The following is a 12652-nucleotide window of genomic DNA, read 5'->3' as shown; positions in this document are numbered from 1 at the left end:
TTCTCCTCTCAGTTTGGCTCAGAGCCCATTTAAAGAGCTTGGGAAGTTATATTTTCCCAAGGGTGCATGGATGACATGATGAACTACCTTAACTAGTCTATGTGAATCCATCTTTTGTCACTCTTGGTGGACAAGGAATTGGCAGCAAATCTCGGTCACCCAATTCTACACAACTTAATTTGGCTTCTGTTCTGCCGGCATGTTTCAACTGCCCGTAATTACAGGGTAGAATTGGACTCAATTTCTCAGTTATTGGGTGAGCAATTGGATTGCATTTAACCTGTGCCTTGTGTGTACCAGAAAATCCCTTTGACATTTAAAAAGGGAGCTATTTCTGTTTTTCTGTTTATAAAAACTTTTGGGTTTTCCTTTTTTCGTGTGATGTGTGTCTTCCTGGACTAATTACCCTGTAATTACGGGCGGTTGAAACACGCTGGCAGAACACTGCTGCATCTGTGCTCCTTGCTTTTTTCCTCTTTCCTCCTTCCTGGCCTCAGATGAGCTTCCCTCCTGCTGGGCTCCCCTCCAGCCTAACACGGCCACCTCCGCCTGAGGTGCAAGCACAAGGTGTGGGTGGAAGCGGCGCTGGCAGCATTTATGCTTCTGGCAGCACCCGTTCGCCTAGCTACCTAGTCTTAGGTGGGGGGGGCGACCCAGGAAGGACAGCATGGGATTGTCACCCCAGCGAGTCAAAGGCTTAACAGTTCACTTGAATTATGATGATCATTCAAGCCACTCCCACTTGATCACATCGCCCGTAAGCCACTCCTACCCAGTCACATGACCATTAAGCCACACCCACAAAATAAGCCACACCCGCAGCGTGGCAGTAAAAATTTTGGCTGCCCATTACTGATTCAAGGGGAGGGACTTGCCTGAGCTGTTAACTCATAGGGGGGGCACATAATGGGGAGATAACTGTTAAGAGAAACTTCTTGCTTCAGAAAATGTTCTTCAATGTACTCCAGAAAAAGGAGCAGCAACCATCTAGTGTCCTCCAAATCCACTGGAAGCAGGGCCCAGTTGCCAAGCTTAAAACACAGCCTGCCTCCACCCACACGCATACCACAAGCCCATCTGATGCATACCATTTCATGAATCATAAAATAAAAGTTTTGGGTTTAATGCCAAAACTATATTTTCTTTCTTTTTAAAAATTATACTTTGGCTTGCCATGGCACCTCTGGGTTGCACTCCAAAGAGGGCAGAACTCTTTAAGTATATTTGTGTATGTATTTGTGGATTTGCTCAAGGCTTTTATTCCTATATATTTTGGAATCTGGATCTGTAAATCTTAACAGCAGCACAACAAGAAACTTTTACAATGAGAAGTCTGTTACATTGTGAATATCAGAGGACTATGGTAAAAATAAACACATTACATTCCATAAAGATCCATATTCCAAAAATATCTATGTGCATAAAAATATATAATCGCGGTATAATAATTTTCACTGTATCACCTGCAAAAAAGTATCCATCTGTTTTATTCACATGTGCAATGTTTTATTTCAGGCAGCATGATAAGGAAATGCTGGGAATTGATGTCAGCACAGCTTAAAAATCCTAAATTTGAGAAATGCAAATTTAAACAAGATTCTTATGATGTGAATGCCCTGTTATCCTTCAAGAATTCTACAATGGATTCTAATGATATAGTTTATAATCTGTAACTTCCTAGTCTTTTAACAGCTTTCATCTTGAGGGAAAGGAAAATATGTAATATCTACACAATTTAGAAATGATCCATTTGAAGACATTCTTGGGGGGGAGGAATGAAGGAAGGAAAGAAGGAAGGAAGGAAGAAAAAGGAAGGAGAGAAAGAAAGAGAGAAAGAGAGAAAGAAAGAAAGAAGGAAGGAAGGAAGGAAGGAAGGAAAGAAAGAAAGAAAGAAAGAAAGAAAGAAATAAAGAAAGATCAGATATCTTGGCTAATCTTCCTATCACCCTGGATTATCTGACTCCCTCCAACTGCAAAAATCACATCTGATGACCTTGTTCCTCAAGAAGAGGAATTTGAAGAGAAACAGTTCCCATATAGGCACAGATTACAGCAATATTTTATTCAGAATTTTGACTATAAAATTTAATTAGTAAAATCTAATACAAACTGCGGAGAGGGGCCGCATACAAATCCAATAAAATAAATAAATAAACAAATAATAAATAAATAAATAAATAAGGGGGGAAAGAATAGAAAGGAAAAAAAGGTGCAAGGAAAAAAGAAAGAAGAAAGAGAAAAGTAAGAATGTAACAAATAAAAAGAATTATATGAAAAAGTGACTTCCAACATCAGCACTAATATTAATAAATTCAGTGACCATTCATCCTATCTATTGTTACAATCATTCATCCCTTTTCCTCACATTCCATCGCTTATCTAAAAGCAAATCCATAAAATAAATATCATTTTAGTTCTGGTGTCAGCAAAAAGTCCATAAAAGTTTGCCACATATTTTGCTTTTAAACTTAATTTCACAAACCAGCTTTATATGTCTTTCTTTTACTTTTGACAATGTTAATCTTTAGTTAATATTGTCTTAGGCTTTTATTTCTCTTAACTTTTTCTTTGTCCCATCACAGAATTTTTCAAGGCTCTTTTTAATGAGCATCTTTTAAAAATCAAATAGGAAAATCATTATCCAGGTCACTTGTGTCATTTATATTTCCTTTTTAAAATTTAAACCTCGGTTAATTTCTTTTGTGGACATTTTGAAACATCTTTTCAAATTCATTCTCTTGGCTTGTCATTATATCACTTTCAATACCATCTCTATTTTTAGTACTATTTTACTACACACCCGTCAGGTCTTCAATAATATTTTTGAGACATTTATTTATTAGATTTGTATGCTTACTTACGTACTTATTGTGTATGCTGCACACTTTGCTATCATTATTGGCATTGCTGATATTTTAGCTAATCTTTTCTGATCTCATTCTTCAAAAAATAATCTCCTTCAATATTGTTATAATGCTTTGTGTCATCTTATTGGTTTATACAGCGATACCTTGTCTTACAAACTTAATTGGTTCCGGGACGAGGTTCTTAAGGTGAAAAGTTTGTAAGACAAAACAATGTTTCCCATAGGAATCAATGGAAAAGCGATTAATGCGTGCAAACCCAAAATTCACCCCTTTTGCCAGCCGAAGCGCCTGTTTTTGCACTGCTGGGATTTCCCTGAGGCTCCCCTCCATGGAAAATCCCACCTCCAGACTTCTGTGTTTTTGCGATGCTGCGATTTCACTGAGGCTCCCCTCGCTGGGAAACCCACCTCCGGACTTCCGTTGCCAGCGAAGTGCCCATTTTTGCGCTGCTGGGATTCCCCTCCTGGGATTCCCCTGCAGCATCACAAAAACACAGAAGTCCGGAGGTGGGGTTTCCCATGGAGGGGAGCCTTGGGGGAATCCCAGCAGCGAAAAAATGGGTGCTTCGGTGGCAACGGAAGTCCGGAGGCGGGGCATCCCAGCGGTGGTGGTGGATTTGTAACGTGAAAAATAGTTTGTAAGAAGAGACAAAAAAATCTTAAACCCCAGGTTTGTATCTCGAAAAGTTTGTATGACGAGGTGTTTGTAAGACGAGGTATCACTGTATATCTTTCCTCTTTCTAAAATCTTTTGTCGGCTATAAGGTCTATTTTTTGAAATAATGAAATTGCTTACCTTTATTAAATCTTATAAAAACCAAAACAGGATTTATACCCCTTGAGAACTTATTTTTCCTTTATAATTAATTCTGAAATCTTATTGTAAAAATTGCGATATTCAGTATCTCTCGGGATAAGGATGGAATCCAAGGAACTGGTCCACTCACCAGTCCACAGCCAATAACTCCACTGGTTGTTGGCTATGCCATCGCTAAATCATCTTCAGTTCACCATACTTGCCCCAGAAGCAATTATCAAAAGTATAGGTAGTCCTTGACTTACAGCAGTTCATTTAGTGACCATTCAAAAATTACAGTGGCACTTTCATATTTGTGCCCTTTCTAACATCCCCATGATCATGTGATCAAAATTCAGATGCTTGGCAACTGGTTCATACTTATGACTATTACAGTGTCCCATGGTCATGTGATCACCTTTTGGGACCTTCTGACAAGCAAAGTCAATGAGCTAAGCCAGGGGTAGGCAAAGCTGGCTCTTCTATGACTGTGGACTTCAACTCCCAGAATTCCTGAGCTAGCATGATTGGCTTAGGAATTCTGGGAGTTGAAGTCCACAAGTCATAGAAGAGCCAACTTTACCTACTCCTGGGCTAAGCCAACATACAAAGCATGTTTGTTTAGCCACTAAGCTAGCCAGGTTGGGAAAATTACCACAGATGTTGAGTTATGAGAAGAAGCAAAGAACTCAGGCAATGGAAATCAGACAGGGAAAAACTACAGGGGAAGGGTAACCTTTATTTTAAATCTGAATGAGTTTTGTTGAGGCTAGGAGTTGATCGTTTTGGTGGAAGAACCAATTGATCATTTCTGGCTTCTTCTACTCAATGGAATGAAGCCATGTTGGGGAAATAATTTTATTGTTGTTGTGAATATTCCCAGTTGAGTCACAAGGAAATGATTTCACCGGATAAAATAGGAATTTGTCCTGGGTCAGGAATAAAGCACAGAATCGTCATTTCCCACACCCCGCTCCCCAATCTAAGCTCTGCGTTTCCTCAGTTTGAAAAAAATGCCCACTATTTTTTGGGCTTAGCCACTCCATCAGCACCAGAGCAGTAAAAATTATAACTTTGGGACACCGTCCTGTAAGTTGAAAATAAGTCTCAGGGGAACCTTAAATTGGTTAAAGTTCAGAAATACTGGTTTGTTCTATTAAGTAAATCTTTTTTTTTAAAAAAAGAAGAGATTTATAGTTAAATAGGTGTCTTGTGAGTTTTTAAAGCAAGGAAAGGTTTGTGCACCCTCTGGTGGGAATAATAATGGAATGAAGGATCAAAAGGCGAAATGAAGAAAAAAAATATGTAAAGGAAAAAAACCCACCTATTCCTTTATTGGCAGTCATAGTCCAATGCTTATCTAGGCTAGGGTATTAGAGTTAATAAATATAATGAGAAGGGCAGAAGTGGATAGAGCTTTAACTTGTGCAGTTTCTTAAGTAAGAGAATCTCACATTACTTTAAATTATGCAACCCTCTTCTCCCAGAAGGGACAGAATCTGCTACTTTTTGCTGGTAAAATCCTGCTTCGGAGGGAGGGGAATTATTGACATATAATTATGCCTTGAGTTCTTTATTATTTTTGGAAGGGCAATGAATTTTTCTCCCTTCCTTAATTACATCTAGAAATCAGGTCAGGTGGGTTTTAGATTGAACTTAATTCAGAGATGGGAACATTTGGCTCTCTTTTGACTGTTCTGAATCCTGAAGGATGACTTGTGCATATGCTTAGGTAATGGAGACCCTGAAGAAGGTTGCTGAGAAATGTGGTTTACCATGCTGGTTTTAACTGAAGTGTAGCTGGTACAATTTTATTTATCAATCTCTGTTTTTACCCTTCGTTGGTCTTTGGTCTTGGGGATTTACACAAGACTAAAGTTGTTGTGGTTGGCTTTGGCCCAGCTCCTGCCCCAAGGAATGTGGAGGTCGATGCAGGGGAAACATCAATGTGTCATAGGCCTGTTTTATTGCCGACAGAGTCAGGTAGTGCAGTTTCCTCCAACGAAGAAGGTGGGGGTGACTTGGAAGAGGGGGGCTTGGCACACAACCCAGGAAGCCAATTTCCATTATCTTTGGTCGATTCGGATGAGGAAGTGTTAGACCCACGCAGGCGCAGAATTATGCATAGAAGAGACCAATTGAAGAAATATTACAGGAGATAAGAGAGGCCACCTGTGTTTGGGTAGGGCTCCAGAAATTAGAGCTGCTGATATAACGGCTTGGCCATTGTAGAAGATTATCTGATCGTTGTTTCTTCAGGACTGTGCCTTGCTGTTTCTGGACTTTGTTGATTTTTCATGACTTTGAAACCAAAGCAGAGGAAAGTGTGTGTGTCTCACTTCGTGGAAGAAGGAGGGCTGTGACATTTCTTCACAGCTGCTAGCTAAGTACTTAAGGACTGATTAAGGGGATTGTACAGCCTACAAGGTTGTTTTGGGACGAGTGCTGTTTGCAATACAAAAGTGCTTTGTTTCTTTTGAATTTTGTGATAAAGAACATTGTTTTTGAACTTTCAAGTGTGTGTGTGTCTGAAATTTTTACCCGTGATTTTTCGGGAGACTCATACCCTAGAGCCCGGCAGAACAAAAGTGTTCCTGTGTTGTGTTCCTGCAGCAACGTCTTCCAGTCTCCCACTACCTGACCAAATCCTCCCTATAGGATAATCATATGGTTATGCTAGCCTGCATTTTCCTTTGGCTCCCACCATTCTATTTGCATTCTTGAACTTTATGATTTTGGGGGCAGGAGGGAGCACAATAATGTTTTTCTTATCTGACTTTCCAAGCTGCCATGTTTAGACTCACTTTATCAGCTTTGTTATGTCTTCAACTCAATTTGACCAAAGGTCAACATACATAAACGAAAGCTGAATAGTGCTTGTTTGATATAAGAAAGGGATGGGGAAACAGAAAGAGGTAAGAAATAATGGCAGTTCTATTACAATGTTAATATCACGTTGTTGTGGCATCTTGAAAAATCTTCTTTACACTTCTGTAGAGCATTTGCTGCCCTGGGTTATTTGACACGGGCATCATATACATTTAATAGGTGAGGAAGTAAGTAAATAAACAATTGGGCTGGTTGAGATATCAAAGCTGTTATTTGATCTCTCCATATTTTTCTCTTGAGAAAAATCATTAGGGCAGAGGAGAGCTAAGATGTGCAGAGGAAAATAGTTAAATAGATAAGGAAGCAAGACTGGGTTGCCGACATGAGCAAAAAATACAAGCGGGACATTGTTAACAACTGGTCACTGACCACAGGAAGTAAATAAATCATTTTCTCTGTTTCTGGAATGACCCTGCTAGAATCAAGTGTTTCCAATTTAGGGCAGAATTAATTATATCTGTAATGTAGAACTCCATTGTTGAAAAGAGGAACGTGGCATAGTTAAAAATAGAATGGAGCTGACAAAGATAAAGAGTTTAATATATATGAGCAAATATTTTGTGTCAGTTCTTATTAAGGCTCTTCCTGAGGTAGGCAATATATAATAAAATGTAATAAATTATTATTACTATTACTTTTAATATTGTCAGCAGGCTAATCCACAGCACAGCTTGCTTAATTTTGCCATAGTATACTGTAGAATATTCAATAAACCACGATTAAACTATGATGAATAAATAACCAAGTCTCTATAAGCCATTCCTAATAATCCAAGGCACTTTCATTGGTAGTTACTGATGAGTGATGATTTTCTAACAAGTAGTGAGTAGTGAGCTCAAATTTATTATATGGAGTCTAACAAAAACAAGAGATCTATCTCTTTGTCAGCTCTTCAAAGTAAATCAGATTAAGTAAATCATGCAGGCCAATATTATTTTTATTATAAGGTTATGGAGCAGACTTTTGCAAATTTGAGTCACTTCTCCTTTTATCTTCATGAAAATGAGGAAAGTTTTCTCAGGTTTAGAAACCCCCAACTTGGGTTTCTTCTATCTGATTGTTGTCTTGGTAGTGAATCTTCTTTTCTGTTCCTCAAAGTGATTCCTTCTTCCCATTATATTGTTGTGGATACACATAGTTTATAAGCGGTTGGTTTCAACACGTACATAGTTCCCACCAATTGTATGGTTGTGTACACAGTTTGGAAAGATTTCTTGTTTGCTTAACGAAAAAAAGTCTTGTGCAATTGTTTGCTCTACTAATAACTCACTGTTATCAGGTCTCTAATATGTTACTATAGTACTGGAAAGAAATTAAATCCTACACATCGAAGTATAGTCAAACATGAGATAAAATCTGATGTCTTTGGTAGGTTGATCCATCTTTACTTGTTATCATCTTTCATGTTTATGTCTTAATTGCCCAAAGACCACTAACATACATTACTACGAAAGAACATTTGTGGCCAAAAGCACCTGGAGGAATTCAAGAATAGCTTGCATTCACAAATATCTGGAATGCAAGGACATTTAAATTCATAATTTATTTCAATAATTATTTGGAGATGAAGCATATTGACTTCGTTCATACCAGGGCTGTGTTCCATTTTTTTTAACTACCACTCTGCGGGTATGGCTTGTATTGTGAATGTGACTTGGTGGTCATGTGATGGTGGGCATGTCTGTGTGGTCATGTGACTGGGTGTGAGTGCTTTGGCAGGTATGTGACTGGGTGGGGTTGCTGGGTGACCATGTGACTGGGTGGGCATGGCTAATTTGACGTTACTCACGTCAAGTGTTAGGGTGCCTCATCTCTTCTTTCCTCAAAGGCCTCAATGAGATACAATTCCCAAGCCCATTTATTACTACTGAACTTCCAAATATACTATTTAATCCTATGTATATATGCCATATGTATACATATATATTACACAGTCACACAAAAAGATACATTATCTATTATATATACTGTACATATACAGTATGTCCACAATCACACACACACACACACAAAGAGAGAGAGAGAGAGAGAGAGGGAAAGAAAGAAAGAAAGAGTATAAACTTATGTTTATAAGTTCAGACATGGAACAATTCTGAACAAACTCTTTCACCAAATAATCCATGGGATATTCACTAAGACATTCAAATTAATCTAGATTGCTTATTTTATGAGCAAGTAGAAATTCATTAATCTTGAGTGTTTTGAATACATGGGCTTTACATTGTTTTGGTTAAATATATCATAGTGTAGCAAGATGCCCATAAAAATAACCCAAAAGCTCTTTTCTTGTGAATATACATTTTTGTATTTGCGTGTTTTAAGTTTGATTAGACTGATATTTCATTGGATTTATTATATACGAGCTCTACAATATCTGGCTGTTGTTCCCAAGAAACGTCTGGTTGTTCTCAGCTGGAATTCTACTGGGAAGTGATCGCTCACTGCTAAGGCCTGTGAAGAAACATATATTTTACATTAAGGGACTGTGTTCAGCCATCCTTGCACTAATACATATCAAAACTATTATGTATCAACTTAATTTCATGATTAGCAGCTGATATGCATAGCTGTTTTACAACAAAACATGAAACAAAGATGCTTCCTCTTCCCAATTATATTAATAGCATTAGCAATAGTAATAGCATTTAGGCTTATATACCGCTTCATAGTGATTTTACAGCTCTCTCTAAGCAGTTTGCAGAATCAGCATATTGTCCCCAACCTTTGAAGAGTGTTCGGAAACTTCAGATTGTGCAGAATGCAGCTGCGAGAGCAATCATGGGCTTTCCCAAATATGCCCATGTTACTCCAACACTCTGCAGTCTGCATTGGTTGCCGATCAGTTTCCGGTCACAATTCAAAGTTTTGGTCATTACCTATAAAGCCCTTCATGGCACCGGACCAGGGTATCTACGAGATCGCCTTCTGCCGCACGAATCCCAGCGACCAGTTAGGTCCCACAGTGTTGGTCTCCTCCGGGTCCCATAAACTAAACAATGTCGTTTGGCGGGACCCAGAGGAAGAGTCTTCTCTGTGGTGGCTCCGACCCTCTGGAATCAGCTCCCTCCAGAGATTAGAATTGCCCCCACCCTCCTTGCCTTTTGTAAACTCCTTAAAACCCACCTCTGTCGTTAAGCGTGGGGGAACTGAAACATCTCCCCCTGCCTATGTAGTTTTTTGTGTATGATATGACTGTATGTATGTTTTTTATATATTGGGGTTTCTTGTTTTTTTTAGACTTTTTAAATGTATTATTGTTATTTTAGATTCTAACTATTAGATTTGTAATTATATTGTTTTTATAATTGCTGTATGCCGCCCCGAGTCTACAGAGAGGGGCGGCATACAAATCTAATTAATAATAATAATAATAATAATAATAATAATAATAATAATAATAATAATAATAATAATCTGGATCCTCATTTTACCCACCCTGGAAGGATGGAAAGTGGAGTCAACTTTGAGCCTGAGATTTGAACTGCAGAACTAAAGCTAGCAGCTAGGTGAAGTAGCCTTCAGTGCTGCATTCTAACCACTGCACTACCCCGGCTCTAACCCCAAACCATGGATTTCTATACATTTTAAGATCTTAAATGCAAGCAGAGCAGAGGTGGGTTCCTCATGGTTTGGACCGGTTCTATAGAACTGGTAGTAAAAATAGAGACTGGCTCTCTGAACCGGCAGTAACAGCAGCCTGGCTATACGCCCGAGCCGGTTCTGCTCATTCAGACATTCACCCTGATTCACCTTTGCCACATGCATCCACTGCCTCCTCCTGCCTTCATACAGGTAAGCACTGCAGCTGGGACTGGTGGCATTAGAAGAGGATAGCAGTGGTGGGCAGTACCCCCATTCCAGCTGTCGCAAGATGAATGGAGACGGGGCATCCCGGAACTCCTGGGGAGTTTTCCTGCATGGTTTTGACCAGGATATGGCAAGCAGAGCAGCCCCAAAATCTAGCAGGATCCTCAGCACCGCAGAGCAGAGTCGGTACCACTTCTGCCAAAGGCTGCCTGCCCTTCAGGTGTAGCATCCACACTAGCTGCCTCCAGTGAAGGGCTACCAAAAATTTTACTACCATGCTGTGGGTGTAGCTTATGCATTTTCTTTCAACATCTTTCACTGCAAATCGGGTGCTCTGGCGTGGAGCTCCATTTTCGCCAGCCCACTGCTTTCCCCCCATCCAGGCAGTAGCTCACCCCTGGCTCCTTTTAATCTGCAGTTTTTTTAATAGCACTATGCTCATGAGTAAACGTGCTCAGGAGTAAACTGCAGATTAGAGGCAGCCGGCAGATCCTGGCTTACTCGCTCGGCTACTTGCCCACTGGAGCTCGCAGGCAACAAACCAAACCACCGCCTCCTGCTTCCATGCATCGAGGAAGCCAAGCAGCAGAAGGAAGAGCACAGACTTCAGAAGGAAGTGACTACCAGTGATGCCCTTAGGTGAAGATGTGAGCAGGGAGGCTCAATTCCATTTAGGAACCTCAATTTACTCATGAACACTATTGGCTTCTCTTCCTGCCTCTCCTGGCCAATGTTGTTCATGAGTAAAATGCAGCTAGGATCTCACGTGTGTTGCACCCCCTCCCAGCCTTTGCCCAAACTTTCACACCACCAATGTCTCCCAAAGCTGCCACACAACTGTAACTCTCCCCAAGCCCAAAACATTCCGCTGAGGAAGGCTACTTTAGACATGGGAATTTTTACTTGTTTCCTCTCTCACTGCATCTTTGCCCACAAGCATCTGATTAGCATCCATGGGGGATAAGTAGTGGGAAATCTGGTGCCCATTGCTTTACTTTCCCTTCTTGGTCTACCTCGGTTTCAGTTCTTCCCCTCTTCTTTCCTGATTGATCCCACTTTCATCCCTCTTTCCCTTTTGATGCCACAGAACTGTGATCACAAGCCCTAGCAGGCCCCAAAGATACAAAACCTCAGGAAAGTTTATTTATTAATTTAATTTATTTATTTATTTGATTTGTATGCCACCCCTCTCCACAGACTCGGGGCAGCTCTGGAGCATAAGCATTGTGCCTACCATCCCTGTCCTACTGTCCTATTGTCTTCTCCTTTTATCTGTCATCTAATACATGCTTGAATTAAATGAATGAATGAATGAATGAATGAATGAATGAATGAATGAATGAATGAAACGAATCATCCAATCCTTCAACCAACCTGTTCTTCAGTCATGGAGAAGGCACTCTGAAAATCAAAAATATTAGCGGAGCCCCGCATAGTGGCATTTATAAGCGTTTCTCCATGGAGCACAATCCTATAGAATTAGAGAAAGTGAGAATAAGACCATGGCATTGGTAACCACCTAGGTACTTGTAGAAGTTAAGAAATACATTGCAGAAAAGGTTACATATGGTGAAATGCCAACTCAAGGGTAGATTCTCAAAAGCACCAGTGGCCTGCACCGGCAATCTGACTCACGCTTCAATATCACAAGTGGCTGGGAAAAATCTCTCATCTTCTGGCTTTTCAGAGCTGTTTTCCCCCCGTTGTATCCTTTACACATAACACAGCAAGAAGGCAAGCATACAGTAGGATTATAGGCAGGTGTTTTTTTTAAAAAGCATAGAAACATAGAAGTCTGATGGCAGAAAAAGACCTCATGGTCCATCTAGTCTGCCCTTATACTATTTACTGTATTTTATCTTAGGAAGGATATATGTTTATCCCAGGCATGTTTAAATTCAGTTATTGTGGATTTATCTACCACGTCTGCTGGAAGTTTGTTCCAAGGATCTACTATTCTTTCAGTAAAATAATATTTTCTCATGTTGCTTTTGATCTTTCTCCCAACTAACTTCAGATTGTGTCCCCTTGTTCTTGTGTTCACTTTCCTATTAAAAACACTTCCCTCCTGAACCTTATTTAACCCTTTAACATATTTAAATGTTTCGATCATGTCCCCCCTTTTCCTTCTGTCCTCCAGACTATACAGATTGAGTTCATGAAGTCTTTCCTGATACGTTTTATGCTTAAGACCTTCCACCATTCTTGTAGCCGGTCTTATGTTGGATTTAATGTACGTTGCTCCAATGGAATTGGGCTGGACAATAGGGCTGCAGTAGTTAACAAGTGCCATT

At 39.8% G+C, this 12652-nt stretch overlaps 2 protein-coding genes across 5 annotated transcripts in view; one reads left to right on the top strand and one right to left on the bottom strand.

The window, feature by feature from the left end:
* The first annotated feature begins 5135 nt into the window (after window positions 1-5135).
* Window positions 5136-12652, top strand: part of ABHD6 (abhydrolase domain containing 6, acylglycerol lipase) — an 89162-nt gene continuing 81645 nt past the window's right edge. Inside the window, exon 1 of one of the 3 annotated variants that reach the window (XM_070738420.1) lies at window positions 5136-5177. The gene's annotated coding sequence lies outside the window, so the exon portion shown is untranslated. Of the gene's footprint in view, window positions 5178-5369; window positions 5395-6560; window positions 6578-12652 lie in introns of those variants that run through there. The other 2 variants (XM_070738422.1, XM_070738425.1) reach the window with 2 other exon arrangements.
* DNASE1L3 (deoxyribonuclease 1L3) overlaps window positions 8392-12652 on the bottom strand; it is a 33415-nt gene continuing 29154 nt past the window's right edge. The window contains exons 7-8 of one of the 2 annotated variants that reach the window (XM_070738426.1): window positions 11733-11829; window positions 8392-9002 (exon numbers count right to left, since the gene is read on the bottom strand). In XM_070738426.1, the coding sequence (XP_070594527.1) occupies window positions 8904-9002; window positions 11733-11829 (196 nt within the window). In that variant the 3' untranslated portion in view covers window positions 8392-8903. The remainder of the gene's footprint in view (window positions 9003-11732; window positions 11830-12652) is intronic. The other variant, XM_070738427.1, reaches the window with a different exon arrangement.

Source organism: Erythrolamprus reginae, chromosome 2, assembly GCF_031021105.1.
Source record: "Erythrolamprus reginae isolate rEryReg1 chromosome 2, rEryReg1.hap1, whole genome shotgun sequence".
NCBI lineage: Eukaryota > Metazoa > Chordata > Lepidosauria > Squamata > Dipsadidae > Erythrolamprus > Erythrolamprus reginae.
This window is presented reverse-complemented; position numbering and strand designations above follow the sequence as displayed.